This window comes from Pecten maximus, chromosome 19, assembly GCF_902652985.1.
Source record: "Pecten maximus chromosome 19, xPecMax1.1, whole genome shotgun sequence".
Lineage (NCBI taxonomy): Eukaryota > Metazoa > Mollusca > Bivalvia > Pectinida > Pectinidae > Pecten > Pecten maximus.
In genome coordinates, this window is record NC_047033.1 from 22,624,527 (window position 1) to 22,643,340 (window position 18,814).

An 18,814-nucleotide genomic window follows, 5' to 3' on the forward strand; every position below is an offset into this window, starting at 1 on the left:
CGGGTTGCGATTAAATAAATAATATTTAAAAATGAGGTTTAATATCACTTTTCAACGTTTTATAAGGGAAATAAAATGAAAACTCAACAATTCCAACAATCTGTCATGTGTAAAAAATCTTTTTCTATTAGCCAATTTTTCTGATCTCTCTGCGGGCAAGCCTCTTTAAGAAAGGCAGTATTGGCTTTCATGTGAGTAAATCTTGTTGACAGATATGACCAGTGTTTGTCTTAAAGTGGTGTTTCCTAGTTGTAATCACAAAATTATCTGACCGTGTTAAGTGAAACCACCTACAGTTGGGAGCAAACTAAACTTGGTACCAAGTGCACTTCGTAGTGCACACGTAGTGAACAACGTAGTGCACTAGACTAAACATCGTAGTGCACTTGAGTTCACTACGATGTTAACTCCAGTGCACTACAATGTTAACTCCAGTGCACTACGATGTTAACTCCAGTGCACTACGATGTGAACTTCAGTTCTTGGGTAAATGTTGTTATGAGCTATATGATTTGATGTGCTGTATATTATGTGTGCAAGTCAAGTTTTGTACGCATGTTCGTGTATGTAGCACAATTAAACCTTCTGAATCAGTACTAATTTAGACTTGCTGACAGAGAGATTTCTTATTTAGACTTAAATATAATATATTCTGTCAAAATGTCAGTCTTAACGTATAAAGGCCAGAGGAATTCAATCCATGCCAGATGCAGGAAATGTGTATTTTTAATACTATGCTAAAACAATATGTAATATGTTCCATCTTCAGACATTCTAGTGGTTTGATTTTATATTTATTTCATGTTTGTAAATGATGTATTAATGAAACCTGACTACAGGTACATTTATCTTGTCAATTATTAACTTACATATTATGAGAGGATACCTATAGTTAGATAAGGTATCTGTATAATGCCTGCTATAAATGGACCCCCTTGGAGTTAATTGGGGAAACCGGCCTGATCAGGTGTGACCCACACCACACAGGGTAATTCATATGTAACAGGTATGAATGGCAGTGGTCTAGGGGCCCCAAGGGCACTGGACTGGTATCAGTCTCTTGCAGTTAAGATTTTATTAGGATTTAGTGGCACTATATCATTAGTAAATAGTATGAGCCTACAACAAGTGATTATGTGAAATTTGTCAAATTTAAAGAGAGAAGAGGTATGCTGTGCAACTTCAGATGTGGGTCACTTTCCCTAGAAATTGAAAAGGACCGGCATGCCAAGCCGATTTTACCCATAAAACAAAGAATCTGTAAATATTGTTTATCAAATGAGGTTGAAGACGAAGTTCTTTTTTAATACAATGTAATTTTTATGATGATTTACGCTGACCTCTTTTAGTTGATGCTAACAAATATGTTGATTTTAATAGTATAGACAATTTTAATCAGTTTAAATATCTTGTAGATAAATCTCCCCCAAATCTTCTCGCCAATCAACTTGATGCTATGTGGAGGAAAAGAAGCAACTTTTCGTAGCTTTTTATTCTTGTAACTTAACGTGGCTACGTACTGTACCATTTTTAGCTCACCTGGACCGAAGGTCCGGTGAGCTTATGTCATGGCGCAGCGTCCGTCGTCCGTCCGTCGTCCGTCAACATTTGCTTCAAATCGCTACTGGTCAAAAAGTTCTTTGATCAAATTTGGCCAGAAACATCCTTGGCAGAAGGGGAACAGATTTTGCATAAATGGTGACTCTGACCCCTGAGGGGCCAAAGGGGCGGGGCCCAATAGGGGAAAAAGAGGTAATTCCTTTAAATCGCTACTAGTCATAAAGTTATGAATGGATTTGAATCTAATTTGTCTGAAACATCCTTGGGGGAAGGGGAACAGATTTTGCATAAATGGTGACTCTGACCCCCGAGGGGCCAAAGGGGCGGGGCCCAAAAGGGGAAAAAGAGGTAATTCCTTTAAATCGCTACTAGTCATAAAGTTATGAATGGATTTGAATCAAATCTAGTCAGAAATGTCCTTTGGGGGAAGGGGAACAGATTTGCATAAATGGTGACTCTGACCCCCGAGGGGCCAAATGGGCGGGGCCCAATATGGGAAATAGAGGTAATTCCTTTAAATCGCTACTAGTCATAAAGTTAGGAATGGATTTGAACCCAATTTGGTCTGAAACATCCTTGGGGGAAGGGGAACAGATTTTGCATAAATGGTGGCTCTGACCCCCGAGCGGCCAAAGGGGCGGGGCCCAATATCGGAAAAAGAGGTAATTCCTTTAAATCGCTATTAGTCATAAAGTTATGAATGGATTTGAATCAAATCTAGTCAGAAATGTCCTTTGGGGAAGGGGAACAGATTTTGCATAAATGGTGACTCTGACCCCCGAGGGGTCAAAGGGGCGGGGCCCAATAGGGGAAAAAGAGGTAATTCCTTTAAATTGCTACTAGTCATAAAGTTATGAATGGATTTGAACCCAATTTAGTCAGAAACATCCTTTGGGGAAGGGGAACAGATTTTGCATAAATGGTGGCTCTGACCCCCGAGGGGGCCAAAGGGGCGGGGCCCAATATGGGAAATGGAGGTAATTCATTTAAATCACTACTAGTTATTAAGTTATGAATGGATTTGAACCCAATTTGGTCAAAAACTTCCTTGGGGGAAGGGGAACAGATTTTGCATAAATGGTGACTATGACCCCCGAGGGGCCAAAGGGGCGGGGCCCAATATGGGAAATAGAGGTTATTCCTTTAAATCGCTACTAGTCATAAAGTTATGAATGGATTTGAACCCAATTTGGTCAGAAACATCCTTGGCGGAAGGGGAACAGAGTTTGCATAAATCGTGACTCTGACCCCCGAGGGGCCAAAGGGGCGGGGCCCAATACAGGAAATAAAGGTAATTACTTTGAATCGCTACTAGTCATAAAGTTAAAATATTATCTTGAAAGTCTTATTATAAAATTATATAAACTTGTAAACCAGTATTTTTATTTCTCAATAATAATCAATATTTTTAACGGGGAAACTAATTTATACACTTATTAGGTACATACGATAAAAATTAGATTGGGGACTGAATATATATAACTACATGAGTGTTTAGGGGAGGGGTAGCCATGCATGACTAGTACAGTAAACGTACAGGTAAACCCTTAATTAAGCTTAATGCCCTTTGGCCATGCCCAGAACAGCTGGACTCCTTGTGCCAGATTCCTGGGCTGTGTTTTCACACCTTTCAACAAAATAACAATCATAATACCATTTTCTGTGATTTACCTGGTCTGGAAACACTATGTGTACCTGACGGTATACAAACTATAACATTTATGTTGCATGTACAATATATGTTTCAATGAAGGCCTAATCAATATTGCTTGATGTTGATCGATTTAATTTTAATTTCAAAACTGGTATTTTCCATGCTTCCTTAATTATAGTTAATCTTAATTTAGTGTAAATGCATGGATGTAATGGGTGGATGTAATGGGTGGAATTAATGGGTGGAATTACTGTAATATGATACCTGTATTTTGTCAGTTTTTGTGTATATTCTATTTACCAATACGTGACATGTATTGTACTTATATAGTAATAAACATATCTGAAATAAAAGTAAAATGTACACACCATCATGAACACACACAATATACATGGACTAGTCCCTGTAACTGTATATATATTTGAATATTTTTTGTTTTAATGAAACATTTAGAGATTATGCATTGTATATCAAATACTTTGTATGTATTGATTCTAGTGCACTACGATGTTCCCTCCAGTGCACTACGCTGTTCACTCCAGTGCACTACAGTGTTAACTCTAGTGCACTACGATGTTAACTCCAGTGCACTACGATGTGAACTCAAGTGCACTACGATGTTAACTCAGGTACACTACGATGTTAACTGGAGTTAACTTTTGTAGTGCACTGAAGTGCACTACACTACCAAGTTGCTCCCAACTGTATGAACAGTTTAATGTAAATCAACCAACATGCATGGTGACCCGACTTCTCCGAGCCCCAGGCCAGGGCAGCTACACAGTAATTATAGGCTAACAGGTGGAAGGGTCTTTTGTTTATACAATCATGCCAGGGTCGATGTTTCCGAATTTTCCGGAGATTTGATGAGGGATTACTGCCGAGAGCAGAAGATGGCTGACAGAAATCGGTCGCTTATAGAAAACAAATGAGCGAACGTCGTTCCGAAACCACCGGTCGTTAGTCACATTAGACAGGTGGTCGCTATACAGAGGGTCGTTATATAATAAAGTATCACAGGGAATATTAAAATCGATCGTTATAGACAGGCAGTCGACATATACCGGCGGTAGTTAGAGCAGGTTTGACTGTAGTTATGAAATTAGAGCAAAGTAATACTTATGTGATCAACACGCGACAATGTGTGTTTCATTAAAGACTCGGTGAAGGATGAGTATGATGTTGACCAATTTTCTGACGATGATTGTGTTGTTATATCTTTTGTGAACGATGTTGTCAAGCACTCATTGATGAGAGCAGCTCGAATTAAAAGCCATGGCCTGAAATATAAATCTAGTCTTTAGTGAATGTTTGTGTGTATTTTGATTATATCCATAAGCGCCATATTGATTTCATCATTTGTGGAGTGATACGTTAGCTAACGGGTTTATAGTTTTGATGTATCGATATTTCCAATGTCACTACGTCAGATTCCTTATTCTAGCACGTTAAAAAAATTCAGACAAATACAGGTTTTATCTAATGGGATTGTTTCACGACTTTTCTGTATTGTTACACATATCTGCTCACAATATGGCGATTACTTCAACAGAAAGAATATCTTCTAGCAAAACTTTGGAGGTTATGATCCTCGGTGGTTAACCAAACTTGTTTCAAGTCATTCTTGGTGCTGAACGCTTAACAATTAGACGACGTTAAAACATGTTTTATTTGTATGTAACATTTTTTTCTATCTTTTGAAGATTTATGCTAGATTTGAATAAAAGATTTTTGCGAAATAGCATTAAGCGTACAAAATAAAATCTACATTGACATGCTTCCATAACGTAGTACAGTCCAGTAGCTGACGATAGAGTTTTTGCCAACAAACGCATATTTGACCTAATGTAGACGATCAATAACAAGCGGAAAAACGGCTCACGCGAAACGCTCGTTAGCTTTACCAAACGTCCCATAAAATATACTTAATTACATACACAAAACATGCCAATGATCATTGATATTAGGTTGAATTGTATGTTAAACAAAAATGGTCAGATGATGCAGTTATTGCGTCAGTTTTCCTTATCGGTCACAAAGTTATTTAGCAGTATTATTAAGCAAATTTTAAATTATGACCGAGGTTTGTTTCTTATACAAAGACAATGTGAATGCAGATTGCATTATATATATTTGATTTTAAACGGTTACTGTTATAGCAGAACATGGCAATACATTTAGGTCATGAATGGATTCCCATTACCGTCATGGTGATTATAAGAAATTAAGCCTTTTATGTTGAACATAACATGTTACTAGAACAGAAGAGAACGGAGCCTGAATTACTTGATTACAGCACGTATAGATTCCATAAGTGCATGATTTTAAAGCAAATATCATGATAACAATCGAGTAACATGAAAACGGCAACGTGTCGATGTAAACGGAAGAGACAAAGTAAGGAATAAATTGCCTTTTTTGCAACGGTGACATCCCCCATGAAATCATAGTGACACGTACCATATATAAAATCAGATCAGTTTGATTTAATATTCTTTTAAAGTCACAAGCACATGCATGCGTGTTTATGTTCATAAAAGATACCGTTAATATGAAGCATTAAATGTATTTATACAAACCTTTTGTGACAACTCCTAACAATTTAAGTATGTTATCGTGGTCAAAGGCACTCATGATCTCCACCTCCCGCTCGAAGTCGTCCTTAACTTCATTAGATACGCCGTCCTTCAGGACTTTAACAGCTACGTTACCAATTTCGGACCCATCCTCAGCAGAATATATACCTGAATTAGGAAATGATGTTGGAATGTATTCGAAAAACGCATTTAATGTGATGCATTGAATTGTTGGGCACAACAGTTTATTACGAATCCACAACCGTGACGTCAGTTAATGGGGAAATGATATGTACAACTGGATGGTGTATTGATTACAATATTCTAGTTTAAATGAACACTAGCTAAGTAACAATTGATGATTCAACACATATTCAACAAAGGGACAAAACACCTTATATAAATAGTTATGTCAGATTTTAGTTGGATGTATTTTGTTCGTGTAGTATGATATAGGTTTTGATACTCTTACCATCATGTTATCGATTTCCTCGTTCAGATATCTGTTCTTATGCATGTTTTCAAACTAACCTTTATATACCTGGCCGAATGCCCCTTCTCCCACAACGTCGACAATTTTCATCTGCTCGGATGGAATGTCTTTAATGTTGAATTTCCGACCCTTCACATTGTCGTGTGGCGATAGAAAGTAGGTGGGATTTTTATTCACAAAGTTCATTCTATCTAGCAACTGCTCGTCTTCCGTAGTTTTTACGGTCGACTCCTTCCTCCGTTTTCTTTTGCATAATTTGATTCGTCGAGCGACAATTAAAAATAAGGCAAATAAAACGAACAGGGCAGATGCAAGGGGGATAAATATTTGTATGGCAGTTAGCTGGTCCGACATGTTGTCACTTTGTTTGTACAATGGCTCAGTCTGAAATGTATAATATAGCAACCACATTCACGTATTTTGTTCAATTCATTTCTTGTCAAGGTTCCAAATGTTTTATAATCAAAATACAAATTTGTTTAGCTAATTGATCAGGCTAATGTGCTACCATATCTAATAGGCCAGGAAACATTTCATATGCCGAATGAAACGTTTAAATATTTCAATAACGATGGTGTTTTTGCTGATTTTCCAATATGAAACCCCTTCCTTTATTTCCACTGTACGAATGGTGTTTGTTTCCTTACGACAAGTAGGAAAGATAGAGCAGATTGTACAGATGGAATTGATGTTGTTACTGGGTTAAACGTCCTAGCAACAGCCTGGGTCCATTGAGGACGAAAGTTTAAAACATAATAAAGAAAGAAAGTGCAGACAGGAAAGAGAGGAAAAACATATTCCTAAATGTCCCGTATGCAAAAAATCCCTAATACAACATTGGTTTACTGCAGGTCTTTCCATATTGGGATATAAATCTTTAATGCAATGGCAGTATTTTAGGGCATTCAAGTATTACAATCAAAAATGGGCGAAAAGGGAAAGAAAGCATGAAGGAATTTTGCAACAATCACATGATTACCAATTTTTTAGACATATTGGAAAATAACAGCAACCCTCCAATTTAAAACAAGTACTTGTTGTAATGGATGGGAAACATTTGGAGAAGTCCACTAAACGACCCCCACAGTCCAAAGTGGCTAGTGCAATGAAGCATATGCGGTTGAATTTGCAGCCCCACACAACCCCTAAATTCAAATTGTAATCAAAATCGGACAATACTTAAATTTTGACCAGTCAAAAACCTCGGTATGATGAGTGTGGCAAAGAAACCAAAGCATTTAAATTATCAGTTTCCTAACACCCCTATCAACCAATTTTCATTGAAAGCGAACAATATCTTATTTTCGACCTATCAGAGTTTTTATTACATTTACATTTGATAATATTTTCTACAACCAAAATTACCATTGTTTCGAAAATACGCCCTACAGATTAATTTTCGTTTTAAGTTAAAATAAAATATACACACGAAGGCATAAAAAACTCACAAGAACTAAATCGGACATCGATGAAAAAAGAAACTGAAAACAAACAAATTTAAAGATAAAACCAAAATTAAATATACGACATTTGTTATCATTAAAAGGACCTTTTATTAAAATGGAATTGGTTCAGCCATAAAAGGCAGAACAAATATTGTCAACACATCAATGTTTGGCTTAATTGTCTAGGGAGATATACCCGCTGTACTGATAACACAACAAACACTTATAGTTATTTCAACATTAAAAGTGCTTTCTCATTCCGTCTGCTCTTACCTCGTTGCGAACTTGTTTTGTTTCGGAGATTGTATTGTTGTCCCCAGGCCCAAATAGACCCACCAGCGGCTGAACCGGAAATACGTCATTTCTCTTGTCTGGGGGAGGTTTATCTGCTTCTTGAGGCAAAGAAATTTACACCATTATTTAAATGCAGCTTCACATAGCAAGGCCATGCAATAACTGATAACTGCTTGATAATTCATTCTTGTTAAGGTTAAAACTCAATAATTTACGTGTAGGTGTTGTGATGCTGTTAATGAGCTATGAAGCAGTTGAGATTGTCTGAAAGAACGAATTGAGTCATTACACAATAGCATGATTCTACCTCGTCCTCATTGAGCAATCAAGGATTCAATGAGTAGACACTTCCGGTATCCGAAATCAGTGCCCGCTGTTGACAGAACAATTGATAAATGGATAGTATGGATATTTCAATCTGTCAAATTCCATTACAAGAACAGTCGAGTCGATCTGTTGGCTATGTGCCTTTATAACTGCAATACTAAAGCGCAAAAAAATGCCTGACTAAGTAGGTCGGCAAAAGATATCAACTGATAAAAAAGTAACTAGGAAACGGACAATTTAAAACATACCTGTCCATAACAAACATAGCGGACAGCGGATCGCGAACACAAGAATTATCTCCAGAGGAAATACTGCAAGTCGATATGAATTTTATCGAGGAAATGCGTCACAGCAACGCATAAGTCACAGAACTAATGCATTTTAATGTTGAATGTCAGTATGAGGGGCGAGGAAAACACATTTTGTGGGGCTAAGGACCGGTTAACCCGTTGTTAGCATAATATCACCGAACGAGCTATCATGTTATCGTGTGGAGGTCGTCACACATGAAGAAAAATATATTAGTTAATAAAACTTACCCGATACACACTCGCCATACTCGTTGGTTGGCTGAAGGGTATAGATACAAAAGCAGACTTTGGTATGGAAGCCGTCATTATCTTGACATACGGTATCCGGCTCGTAACAATCGTTGTTCTCCGTACACGTCTTGTGTGATTCTACAACGAAATGGAAAAAAAAGACATCAAGTATATAAATCTTTTATATACTAGTATATATCACTTTACGTGGGCTTGCTTATAACACGCGGCGAAAATTGAAGATACTATCTTATTCAAACATTGGGGAATTGGATTACCACTTTAGTGTTTCTGATATCTCTCATCGATCTTAACAACAATGAAAGATGCGCCCAAATAACGTTAGAAAAAGATATTCAGAAAAACATATATGCACTCCCCCCCCATATCCATTTACTTAAGACGTGCAGAAAATATGATTATACAGTAATTGTTTATTTTGTATTCGCATGACTGTATGTAATTGAATTCCTAAGGGGTCAAGCTGCAGTTACATCAGTTTCTAACATACTTACAGAAATACAAGAATGACGCCGAATAGAATAATTTTCTTCAGTTGAAATTAACTATCTGTCTTAAAGACAGCTTTCAAACATGCTCTGAAAGAAAACTTTGGTATCGATATGATAGATCTACCTCCTAAGCTGCATTTTTTGTTTTCTAATGCATCATTTGACAAAATTTCGTTTCGGGTTGAATTTTCGATTTGGCGAGAAAGGTTATGAGTCAAGCCTTCACTGTACTGGTCACGGGAACCAGATATCATTTTAACATATTGAAAACGTGGCCCCGGATCGATGGTGAGCAAAAAGGTATTAAACAAAACAGCATCAAACAAATGAAATATATAAAAAAAATATACTGGTACACACAAGTACAGTCATAGACCGGCTTTCACATTTGTTCATGATTTTATAAGTTTCGAATAGAAGTTTTAGATGTTGGACTGTTATAAAAACTATGTTGTTTGGTCTTATTCTCAATGTACTTGTTCAAGGGCCTCCACACAGATCTACACTTGTGTTTGTCTTTTTATCGATTTCCGTTAGAACTGCGGGTTCGTTATTATTTTTGCGTTAATTTGTTTTAGTGTTGTTCAACATTCTATCAACAGATATGGTCATTTAACGACACCTCCACCGTGTTTGAGATGCATTTTTGGTGCCGTCTCCTGGCACAGACATACCAGAGTCTGCCAAGTGGTAGTCGTTATACATAACCTGATTATACCCATTGTTAAACAAGATATATATAAACAGCGTGTGAAAGGGGAACAACTCATGTTTGAAAGTGTAAAGAGAATACTTGTGGACTATTACAATATGGGAAAATATACATCAACCATAAATGGTAGGTACACTTTATTCACTCACAAATGGAGGCTCTTTCGTAATCTTTTTGATCAATAGACAAAAAAAATCGATTCATGCATTTTATCATCACCTCTATCATATTATTTTATACCATATGCTGCCTTCTATGAAAGGTCCCCCCCCCCCCCCCTGTATTATTCACCTATTAGTTAAAGCTATATATATATATATATATATATACAGTCTGTGCAAGTGTGTGTGAAAGTTGTCTTTGTTTCTTTCTGTACCATGTAGTTACTTGATGTGGAAAATCTGAATAAAAGTGTCAAAAGTAAAAAAAAAAAAAAGTGGTAGTCGTTACTGTTGCTTAACGCTCAGCACCTAGGACGGCTGGTTCGCCCGTTGTCAGTGTATTGCCTTGTCCTGCTGGATGTCTTCGGTAGTATGCTTCAGTGAGGTAGCACTATACAGTCGACATCAGATTCTGAGGACACGAACATACCACTCATATAGCTCAACGCACCTCGAACACTAGCATACCACTCATATAGCTCAACGCACCTCGAACACTAGCATACCACTCATATAGCTCAACGCACCTCGAACACAAACATACCACTCATATAGCTCAACGCACCTCGAACACTAGCATACCACTCATATAGCTCAACGCACCTCGAACACTAACATACCACTCATATAGCTCAACGCACCTCGAACACGAACATACCACTCATATAGCTCAACGCACCTCGAACACTAACATACCACTCATATAGCTCAAAGCACCTCGAACACTAACATACCACTCATATAGCTCAACGCACCTCGAACACTAACATACCACTCATATAGCTCAACGCACCTCGAACACTAACATACCACTCATATAGCTCAACGCACCTCGAACACTAGCATACCACTCATATAGCTCAACGCCCCTCGAACACTAGCATACCACTCATATAGCTCAACGCACCTCGAACACTAACATACCACTCATATAGCTCAACGCACCTCGAACACTAGCATACCACTCATATAGCTCAACGCACCTCGAACACTAGCATACCACTCATATAGCTCAACGCACCTCGAACACTAGCATACCACTCATATAGCTCAACGCACCTCGAACACTAGCATACCACTCATATAGCTCAACGCACCTCGAACACTAGCATACCACTCATATAGCTCAACGCACCTCGAACACTAGCATACCACTCATATAGCTCAACGCACCTCGAACAATAGCATACCACTCATATAGCTCAACGCACCTCGAACACGAACATACCACTCATATAGCTCAACGCACCTCGAACACGAACATACCACTCATATAGCTCAACGCACCTCGAACACGAACACGAACATACCACTCATATAGCTCAACGCACCTCGAACACTAGGGGGACTATCCTTTAATCACCATAGCTTTTCATACGACTTTAAAAATACAACACGAAACAATCAACCTTTTGATAGGTCAACTTTTGATGTCTGGATTGATGAAATAGCCGAATAAGAGCCTATGAAGATGTTATGTAAAAATATATAGGTGCAAATGATGTGTTTTTACTTTGTCAAATCTGATAAAACGAAACATGGCACTCATTGACCAATTCAATTCAATAGTCCTCTGGAACATGACAATACAAAATACATGCAAATTATTATTGTCTATTTAGAACAAACGCTTAATATTGGTTGATAGAAAATGTGTTTTTCCAACATAATACATTGCGATGTTCACAGTTATACAGATAGCGCTTCAATAATCCCTGCAGAACCCCTTGTTATCTGCCTCACACTCAAACACATTAAAATTAACAATATTACCTATTCTAATTCTCTACCTATCTTAATCTTACAGAGTCTGGATAATATGAAAATACTATTTTTACTGCATAATCTTGTCTCAAATTGTGATATTATATTTTACTGGGTTCATGCACAAACCAGAAGACCTTGCAATGAAAAAGCAAACGATCGCCAAGATGAGGTTGCCCGTCTTAGGATGGTCCATACATACATAACGCATTGCTTACATTAAAGCGTAAGGCCAGCCTCAGTGCATCGCGTGCAACGAACTATCTACAATCAAACACTTTTTATATTATTTATATACAAGAGCATAGAAGTCTTAAATGCTTTTCAGAACTGTTAGTATGTACAACATGTTGAACTATCTAAAAGCTGATGGTCTGTATTACACGATTTGAGTAGCCACTTCTTTCATTATAAACGATATGTAAATTTGCCAATATATATTCAAATTTTTGCCTGTTTGTTTATTTGATGTTGGTTCGTTTCTTAGCCCATTGTTTGGCCCAGTAACCTTCATAACTTTGGTTTGCCGTTAAGATAGCTAACTGGTACTAGCGAAATACTAGGGACTATTTTGAGGATAGTATATTACAGTATATTGCTTTACAGCCCACATTTCCATCTAAAAAAATATGGATACTCTGCAAACGGACACATTAGCTCGTCACTATTTGGTTTGTATTATATTAGTTTACTAGTTCTTTTCTATATTTAAGGTTACAATTTCTGAAGAGGAGGAGAAGGACCAGGACAAATATACGAATTTAGAGGGTTACAGCAATGCAATGTGTACGCAGGATTTCACCAATCATCAATGGAAATTGTTAATTGAGAATATTAGATGTGGTCCAATTTTTCTCAATTCTAATTGGCTAAAACATGGTCACGTGGAAGTTAGCAATTTGTGATGATTACATGATGTTTCTTTTTTCCAAACTTTGATTTTTTTTATTTGAAAAACCACAATTGTTTCAATTCAACAATGACAATCAAAGAAAGCATATACCATCTCTAGAAATGGTGACATCATAAAAAACACTGATCTGTGTTAATGGAGAGATAGATGAATTGAAGCCAACTCATATAGATATTGTGGATTCTTACTACTCCAAAGGTATATCTCAAACATTGGTGAATAAACTCACCAGAAAGAAATATCAAGTCGAAAACAACTTTTTTGGATTATTTAACATAAAAACGATAGAAGAATTCATGGCAGAAGAAAGGAGTCATCGCAAAACGGCAAGAAATTATGAAAACATCATCACATTTTGGACGAACGCCTAAATAATCTGTTCGTTGGGTATTCTAAGAGTTAAATGGCGTCATGAACTTTTCGTCTGTACACCGGGATTTCAAATTTGAATTGAAGCTGATACCATATAAGATTTCAATTTTGCAACATTTGAAAGTTAAAGGCGTTTCTTCTCGCAATACATTTGCTACATGGATGCATGAACATTCAAATACTAGCGATTTTTTGGTTCCCTGACTAAGCGCACCTTTTGCTAGATGGACAATACGACAAGCAGTATAGCATTCTGAGGAACAGAATAACCAGAACTGTATGCAGAGAAGCCATTACATAGCCAGAAAGTAACAGGAATCAAGGAGTCCAATTTTATGCAGAAAACGGCGAAACCGCAAATGTGACCTTAGACAATTATTTGACCTTGTTGAAAAAAATATTTTTTTTACACTTAAATTAAAACGAAGGAAAATTAATACGCAAGAAATGTGGTTTCAACAAGACGGGACAACTCCTCATACGGCTAACAGAGTATTAGCCTGGCTGTCTATACATTTGGAGACAACTTACTATAACTTCGCACTTGCGCACTTATATTTAATGAGCTAAAATCACCGGATTTGAATACTTTAGATCTCTTCCTATGGGATCACCTTAAGGATTATGTGTATTCATCATCCCCGAACGATGTTGAGGAACTTAAAACAGCAATCAGAAGGGAAAAGAACATGAATTTAAGCGAGACTTGCAAAAATGTGACGAGAAACTTTAGAGAAAGAGTTAAGGAAGTTGGAAAGAAAAGTGGCCACTTGGAGCATATGAAGTTACACCATAGGTAGTGAAATGACGAGATTTTCCAAAATGATGTTTATTTTTTTTTTTTAAACAAAATGCACTGTGAATGAAAATGAAATGAAATGTGTGAATGAAATTATATACTTATCAAATTGTATTGATGTCATCATTTGAAAAATCTTCAATTTATAAATGTGCGTTTCCCTTTTAAATTTTCTTTTATTGAGATTTAATATGGGGTTATGTTTTCTGAAACACTCTGTATAATGCAATTGCACGCCTTTGCAAACAGTTCATATCTAAGACAAAAATTAAGGACCTGCGATTCGGTTAATATGGTGCTATACCGACCTGGTAGAATCTAAAATATTAACTTCGGGCCTGACCCTCAGTCAATATTTGATTCTACCAGGTCGATATAACACCATATTGACCTCACCAGGTTAACGTTATCTATATTTCATTATACTGTTAATGTACATATTTTAATGCTTTTCGCGGTAGAAGCATTCTGCTAAATTATGATTGTGTTAAGTGCACTTTCTATCCACCGTTTCTATGGAAAAATAGTTTTGGCGTTCCAATCCATCAATGCACTCACCTGTTAAAATTCGAAAATGTTTTCCATTTTAAACGATATGTTATTTTATTAGATATATCACGTGGCATGTTCAATAAACAGCATACAAATTCATTCCTGTGATGTATAGATTTTTATGCTGAAAAAAACAAAAAACAAAAAAAAAAACGAAAAAAAACCCTCGCATGAATTACCACGGAAAATGTATCACATTATTACAATTTCAGCGAGCACATTCTGATCCAAATCAAATAGACCTGTACACCAATTGCTAGCCCACTACCTATCATGTGCAACCATTGCAACCAAATATCATCTTTTGTTTTAGGGAATAGCATCATTGTATTAGCTTAGATACTGTACATTTGTAGATACCATCTTATTGAACAATATCTTAATTCTGAGCTATTAGAAGCCTCGGATATATTTCCATAGTAACGGTTCTTGAGGAAAGAGTAGTTTTTCCACGATAATAAACTGAAACGATATTCTATATACATATCACGACAACTGTTAACAATTTTAATAGCGAATCACTCTTTAAATATTTCATTTAGTAAAATCGTTTGGATAAAGATTTCTTTTTTTAAAAATCAATGAAGATTATCAATGTGTTTCAGTCCCCTCATTTCCTTACCTTCTTGTGTGTTCATCCCAGTTCATCAGCATTACTCCAACCTCACCTATTTGATCACCACATTGAATACCGCAATAGACTAATTCACAGTTAAGTTTTAGATGGTGGTAGGAGAGTTTTCTCTGAAAGGATGTTGTTCACACTCTATTTAGATTGCTGCCATCGTCATACAGTAACTTGATAATTTACATGTGTGGGTTGTTTGCCTACTAAACAGTAATTCATATGTGTGGGTTGTTTGCCGATAAACAGTAATTTAAATGAGCGGGTTATTTGCCTGATAGAAAGTAATTTAAATGTGTCGGCTTTTTGCCTGTTTAATTGTAATTTGAAAGTTTTTTCAGTTAAATGCATCATTAGACCATCTTTTAATCTGACTGGATGGGTTGATTTGTTACGTAAACCAATTGAAGTGCTTATATAGATAAATTGAGGATTTCACTTGCTGTATAATAGAATTGTGGATATTTTTTATTTGTGTTCGCAAAATCCTGTTGCCTCTGTTTGCGTGCGTGTGTATATGAAGTATAGGTTTTTACGAATACTATGCCTGTGCCTGGATACCAGCCAAGTCACTCGCGATTTGCGGTCACAACGCTAACGGCTATCGCACTAAATCGGTTCGACTAGCAAACCAATCAATGGACACAAGACATTCGTTTATTTCACCTCCCCTCGTCACGAATTTTCGTGACAGTCGTCCCTAGGGCAGGTCTTCTACTGCCGTAATGAGTACACGGTAGTTTTCAGTTTATCAATCCTATGTTGTTCAAGTTCTGCGAGGGACCTTAATGTATTTTAGAGAATCTCTACAAAATATATAGTCTAGGTTGTATGTCGGGGTTTTGAACTGTTACACTACAAATCCACGGAATACTTGTCTGGGATATGCATCCGTATAACATGCCATATAAATCTTGATTATGTTGTAACTCGGAGCGAAAGTTAAAATCCGGCAATATGTTTGGTTGGCTTGTTAGGCGTCCCCACAACATCAATACGGAGATGAAACGTTAAGATAACGAAAGTAATGTGTTGTCAGGGCAGCGGCTTGTTTTAATCTAAAACTTGGTTTTTCAAACGATTGCTTCTTTTGTAAATGAAAAAAATGAATGTGTACCTTTCGGTCAGATATTTTTCCAAATGAATCTTCATCATTAAATGATATTCCTCAACATTCTGTACGCACAATTCTTAATTTCAAGTAAAGAATGTTTATGCTGAAATCCAGGGAAGCTTCATTGCTGATGACGCCATAGAGGTTAATGGAGGAAAACTGACGTCACCTAAAACAAATTGTATATATGCCTCTCTCAAAGTGGTCACAGGAAGCCCACGTGGAAGGTTGGAACAACAGTTACATCGCATAGCAGTATTCCGCTTAGTTTTCATAATCCAACGGTATTAAAGTGTACCCGGAACGATTTGCTATATTAAGCTTATAAAATGTGATTAAGGATGGAACTCAAAATGCTGAAAGGGCAACTTTCATAGCGAGTTTAGGTGACCTCTGACCTGTGACGTCACAGGTTTAACGGGATCAGAGCCGCCATATAGGAAATATATAGAAACAAACGTGAACACGTGCCTTCAATTAATGCGAATTAGACAAAAATCTTATAAGTGCTGAATAACCTTTTTGAGTTATATTTGTGAATAAGCTAATAATAAGTGCTACCGAAACCAGGGACATATAATTTTCAAGTATAACGGGCCGTATACAACATGTAACATTTCACTAATTTTCTATTAAAACCTGCCGTAAACGATATCAGAAACATGTATTATATATATTTCTGACAATATGTATCATCTAACTAATATTCTATTATAATGGGCCAAATACAACGAGTATAATGTTACTAATTTTCTATCATAACGGGTCGTATATAAGATACCGCTATTTGTGATTGTCCGGTAATTGTCCGAAATTGATAAAACTTCACCATGAAATAGAGTAAATTTTCAACATCGTGGGTATATGAATGAGCTAACTTAGGTTAATTATTCTATAGGCAAACATTTGCGATACGAATTTGGCTTGCTTGTAGGGAAAACGAAACTCACTGAATTGAAAAAATTATCTGTTTGATTTTAACGAAATATGTATTTCCTATAGTATACACGGAATTCTTAACAAAATTCAAGCTCAATCTACGTACAACCTGTAAAAGCATATCTTCGGAACACTTTTGATGTGCATGGAAACCAAACGCGTCAACTCACAAGCAATTATCGACGCGTGCCGATTAGAACGCCAGAAATCACAGACACCTGTGGTGCAGTGACAGGTATGACGAGCTTGTGGACCGTAATTTCACACCTGGTAATTGTGTAGCGGTATACTAACCAACTCAAAGTTGAGTATACGTAATTCTCTGAACATTTTTGTATATTATTTAATTTCTGTTTTAACAGAAGACATGACTTGCGACACACGAATGGAAAGTAAAATCACAAGGATCTCAATCACTTCACAATAATAACACAATTATAAAAAAATCACCAAAAAAAACCCAAAAAAACCCCAACTAGAACACTTTAATCATTGCGATTTCAATAAGTTTTAGTATCTATTATAATTAGTCACGGTGAACTAAATTGTAGGTCTAAGTTTTTTCATCATAAAAAAAACGGAGCTATAATATTATTATGGTTTTAATAAGTACCTATGTAATGCACCTGTACGTTAACTATCAATAATAGTATAATTGTTGCGAAGCACCTTTACATAATTTCACTGACAATGATCGTATGTATATCTTTCTCAAGTATTTAATCATCGGTAATCCATGAGACCATGACATGATAAAATACGGGGGGAAATCTGTATCGTTGTAGGTTCCAACACTGGTATTCATACGGCAGAGATCTAGTCTATATACTATATTATTTTTTGAATGATTAAGTGTCCTTCATGACTAAAAGAGGGTTTTGTATAGAATACAAAGCATACGTTTACTGTCCGTGTGTATCGTCTTGTCTCACAAACCAGAGTATCCAGAACTGTTGTATTGTTGGCATGTTTATTGAATATTAATTTGTTAATAAACTGGCACATTATTTGATAAAAAAATGTTGATGCCGTGTTAATTAAAATGATTTATTTTCTTAAAAGCTCCAACTGATATTGTTGGATTCCGACTTCTTCTTGTCGGCAATATTCGCCAAAGTCATCAACCTCAAATCCCATGTCCAGATCGTATTCAGATATGTTTGTGTTGCTACTGTTCTCACTGTCGTCTATACTACTGGCCACCATTTCAGTTACTGCGTTAAACATGTGACGTCACAGACTGAAGAGTTCCAAATCAGCGTGACTGACCGATACGCTGATTAGCAGTCGACCGACAGGTGAAAAACGCGTATTTCGAAGTGCGATATCTCGGCACTCGGTCAACTGATTTTGATGCGGTTTGCGACATTCTTCTTTGGTGGTTACATAGAATAACATATGTGAATGTCGTTTTTCGTTCCGGATACACTTGAATAATCAACTTTTTTATATCTCGGTTC

The 18,814-nt window shown here is 36.6% G+C and overlaps 1 protein-coding gene across 3 annotated transcripts in view; it reads right to left on the reverse strand.

Moving 5' to 3' along the window:
- The window catches only part of LOC117317554 (BDNF/NT-3 growth factors receptor-like), a 184,206-nt gene that overhangs the window by 13,104 nt on the left and 152,288 nt on the right, over nucleotides 1-18,814 (reverse strand). For 2 of the 3 annotated variants that reach the window (XM_033872375.1, XM_033872377.1), the window contains 4 exons: nucleotides 8,889-9,029; nucleotides 8,002-8,120; nucleotides 6,322-6,667; nucleotides 5,794-5,958 (listed from right to left, as the gene is read on the reverse strand). In XM_033872375.1, coding sequence (XP_033728266.1) covers nucleotides 5,794-5,958; nucleotides 6,322-6,667; nucleotides 8,002-8,120; nucleotides 8,889-9,029 — 771 coding nt within the window. The remainder of the gene's footprint in view (nucleotides 1-5,793; nucleotides 5,959-6,321; nucleotides 6,668-8,001; nucleotides 8,121-8,888; nucleotides 9,030-18,814) is intronic. The other variant, XM_033872376.1, reaches the window with a different exon arrangement.